At 34.9% G+C, this 2849-nt stretch overlaps 1 protein-coding gene across 1 annotated transcript; it reads left to right on the top strand.

The window, feature by feature from the left end:
• Positions 1–1375: 1375 nt before the first annotated feature.
• On the top strand, positions 1376–2626 carry LOC126911398 (uncharacterized). The gene has a single exon (XM_050698444.1). It carries the CDS (start codon positions 1500–1502, stop codon positions 2466–2468), a length of 969 nt encoding a protein of 322 aa, XP_050554401.1. The 5' UTR covers positions 1376–1499; the 3' UTR covers positions 2469–2626.
• Positions 2627–2849: the final 223 nt, after the last annotated feature.

Below are 2849 nucleotides of genomic sequence, written 5' to 3'. Positions count from 1 at the left end.
TTCCAGACTCCGTGCTACTACTGAGAACAATACTAATTCTAAAAACCAAAAAAGAACCAGTAATACTTTGCCCAAACCAGGAATCGAACCCGAGAAACCCCTTGGCCGCACTTGCGCCCAATCGACCAACGAAGCAATGAACCATAGCACTAAAACTAAAACATATTTTTGGATTTTTAACTTTAATACTTTGTAATAAAATCAAAAACCTTATAACGTTTATCAAATCATAGATTGATCGCCTAATCTATCTTACATCGTACGTAGCTAAGTGATAATTTTAGCTTAACACGTATGTATTGTACATAGCGTAGTGTGCGTGGTCAAGACAATATCTAGTAGTGGACTATACTTCGCAACAATATTCCCGAAGGAATCGACCAAGATAATACCGATGTCACACAGTTATTCTTCTGCGAAATGATAAATGGAATGTCCTTATGTTTCTATACTATACTTTGTGTATTATAATAATACTAGCAACCCGCCCCAGCTTCGCATGGGTGCAATGGTGATATATTATGCATTTATTATTATGCATATAAACCTTCCTCTTGAATCACACTATAAACAAAACTGTATCAAAATCCGTTGCGCAGTTTTAAAGATTTAAGCATACAAAGGGACATAGGGACAGAGCGACTTTGTTTTATACTGTGTAGTGATGTTTATTTGTTTTGAGCTGTTCGTTAACTGCCTATAAAACTAAGTTCGTTCCGGAGTTAGGAATAGTTAACAGGAGATAAGTAATTAATGAAAGCTTTTTAAAAGCAATACAATTTTTTTAGGCTCACATAACAGATAACCGAATATTAGATCCTTAAATAGTTGGTAATTAACTAAACCATTTTCGTTTTTAAACAATTTAAAATAAATTACATAACGCCTGAAGAAATTACGAAAACCCAACATTGGTTGCGTCACAACATTGCTATTACATTTTTTGTAGGCGCAACATTAACTTTTATTTCAATGTTTACAATAATTACAATGTTAACATTAATTATATCCAGTCGTAACTTATTAATGCATAAATTTACATTAATTTAATGGTCCCTTAAGATGACCCACTGACCGTAACTAACATATCATAAGATCTCGCATTATTTTCCGAGTGAGGTAAGCACCATTTATCAAATCAACTTGTTTGTAAATCAATTTGTTTCTAAAATAGGTACATTACTATTACCCATTATTTTATAATAATAAGAAAAGTACAATAAAAATCAGTAATCGATTATCGAAATAAAGCATTGATTTTGCTTCGTACTCGATACAATATAAACATAGCAGCTGATAATGCGATCGCGTAGCGTTTGCGTCCCTTCCACTCTACCCGTCTCATAAAACTATCGTGCTATCTCTTTCACGCACGCGCGACGACTGCAACGAGTTTCGTTCGGCGCGCCCCGCGCTCCCTCCGTTTAGTACCACGCGGGCGCGCGTTGAATACGAACGTGTTACGTAATTATTATTTTACTTCGTGCAGTGACAACAAAATGGATTCCATGATAGATAAAAATAGCATCGAATACCAAGAATCTAAAAGAAAATACTTGCAAATCATAGCAGAGAATAAGGAGTGGCTTCATAATGATTATGTTTGTACGGCAGAGCAAATTAAAACGAGAATCAAAGAATTGATTCTGAATCCGCAGAGCAACGAAAATTTGGTAGCGGGGTTAAAGGATGGTAAATTGAGGCTGTATAAGAAGGTAAGCCCCAATATGATAATGGAGATTCTTACTGTGGAAGATGCATTTGATACTATATTGAGTGCACACATACAAAGTTCCCACGGCGACGCTGACACTACTTATAAAGCTATGTCGAACACGCACTCTGTATTAATGTTTTGTGTGAATGCAGTAATCGACTCGTGTTCTTCTTGTGCCAAGTCTGCCGATGAACAGAGAAGAGGAGTTTGGCGAATGAACATAGTCAAAGTTAATCCACGTTTACCAACTTCTACATATAACAAAGCAAGCTACTTACTAATTATGAAGGAAGAAGCCACTAACTTTATTATACTAAGATCATTATACCCCTCTTTACAAGAAGTAGCATTTGAACTGATGAAAATCTTTGTCGAATTCAATTATCCGAAAAAGATCGTTGTGGCTGATAATTTGCAAACTTACAAGCAACTGATGGTATTAGTACGTGCTATAAATCCGGGGCCAAAGATGCCGGAGATATTACAATCAAGTAAGAAAGAAATATTTGAAGCGGACAAAACTGAGGTTTTGAATGAAATCGAGGATTGGGCGACGATGGAGAACGGCTTGCATTGGGACCAATACTGCCACATGGTCCAATACAAAATGAATACTGAGAAGAAAGACTTGACACGACTAGATCCTAAGTATAAAGTGAATGGCGTTCCTTTTAAGTTATTTTTTAAATATGAGCCGCACTCTCTTATGGAATGGGTACCGAAATCAGCTGGAAACTTGACAGAGACTTAGAAATTGTGTTGTTGATAGTTATGTTAATTTTTTTTTTACTTTTATAATGAGAACCGAATTTTGTTTGCTTAAATTGTTGATTAAGTTTATGAAAGTGTTGAATTGAAATTATTGTTGAGAGAAGTGTCCATGTGATTGGCAAATAAATAAATTACTTTGTATCTCTAAATCCTGGTTTTATTCACGCGAAGTATTCCGTATAATAGATGACTAATTTTTATTTTAATGTTTGTCTTGTAGATTATTTTAAAATATTAGACACGTATTTTTTATTTTCTTACGGAAACAAATAATTTCGAACATATATCGATTTTAAATACCACGTGACGTCACTTCTAGGTACGTTTTCTAAGTAAAAATGACGTATTAGCTCTCACTCCT

This window comes from Spodoptera frugiperda, chromosome 14, assembly GCF_023101765.2.
Source record: "Spodoptera frugiperda isolate SF20-4 chromosome 14, AGI-APGP_CSIRO_Sfru_2.0, whole genome shotgun sequence".
In the NCBI taxonomy this organism is placed as follows: domain Eukaryota; kingdom Metazoa; phylum Arthropoda; class Insecta; order Lepidoptera; family Noctuidae; genus Spodoptera; species Spodoptera frugiperda.
This window is presented reverse-complemented; position numbering and strand designations above follow the sequence as displayed.

Coding starts and splice junctions, on each gene's coding strand:
- LOC126911398 (XM_050698444.1), top strand. CDS start 1,500: ATGGATTCCATGATAGATAAAAATAGCATCGAATACCAAGAATCTAAA.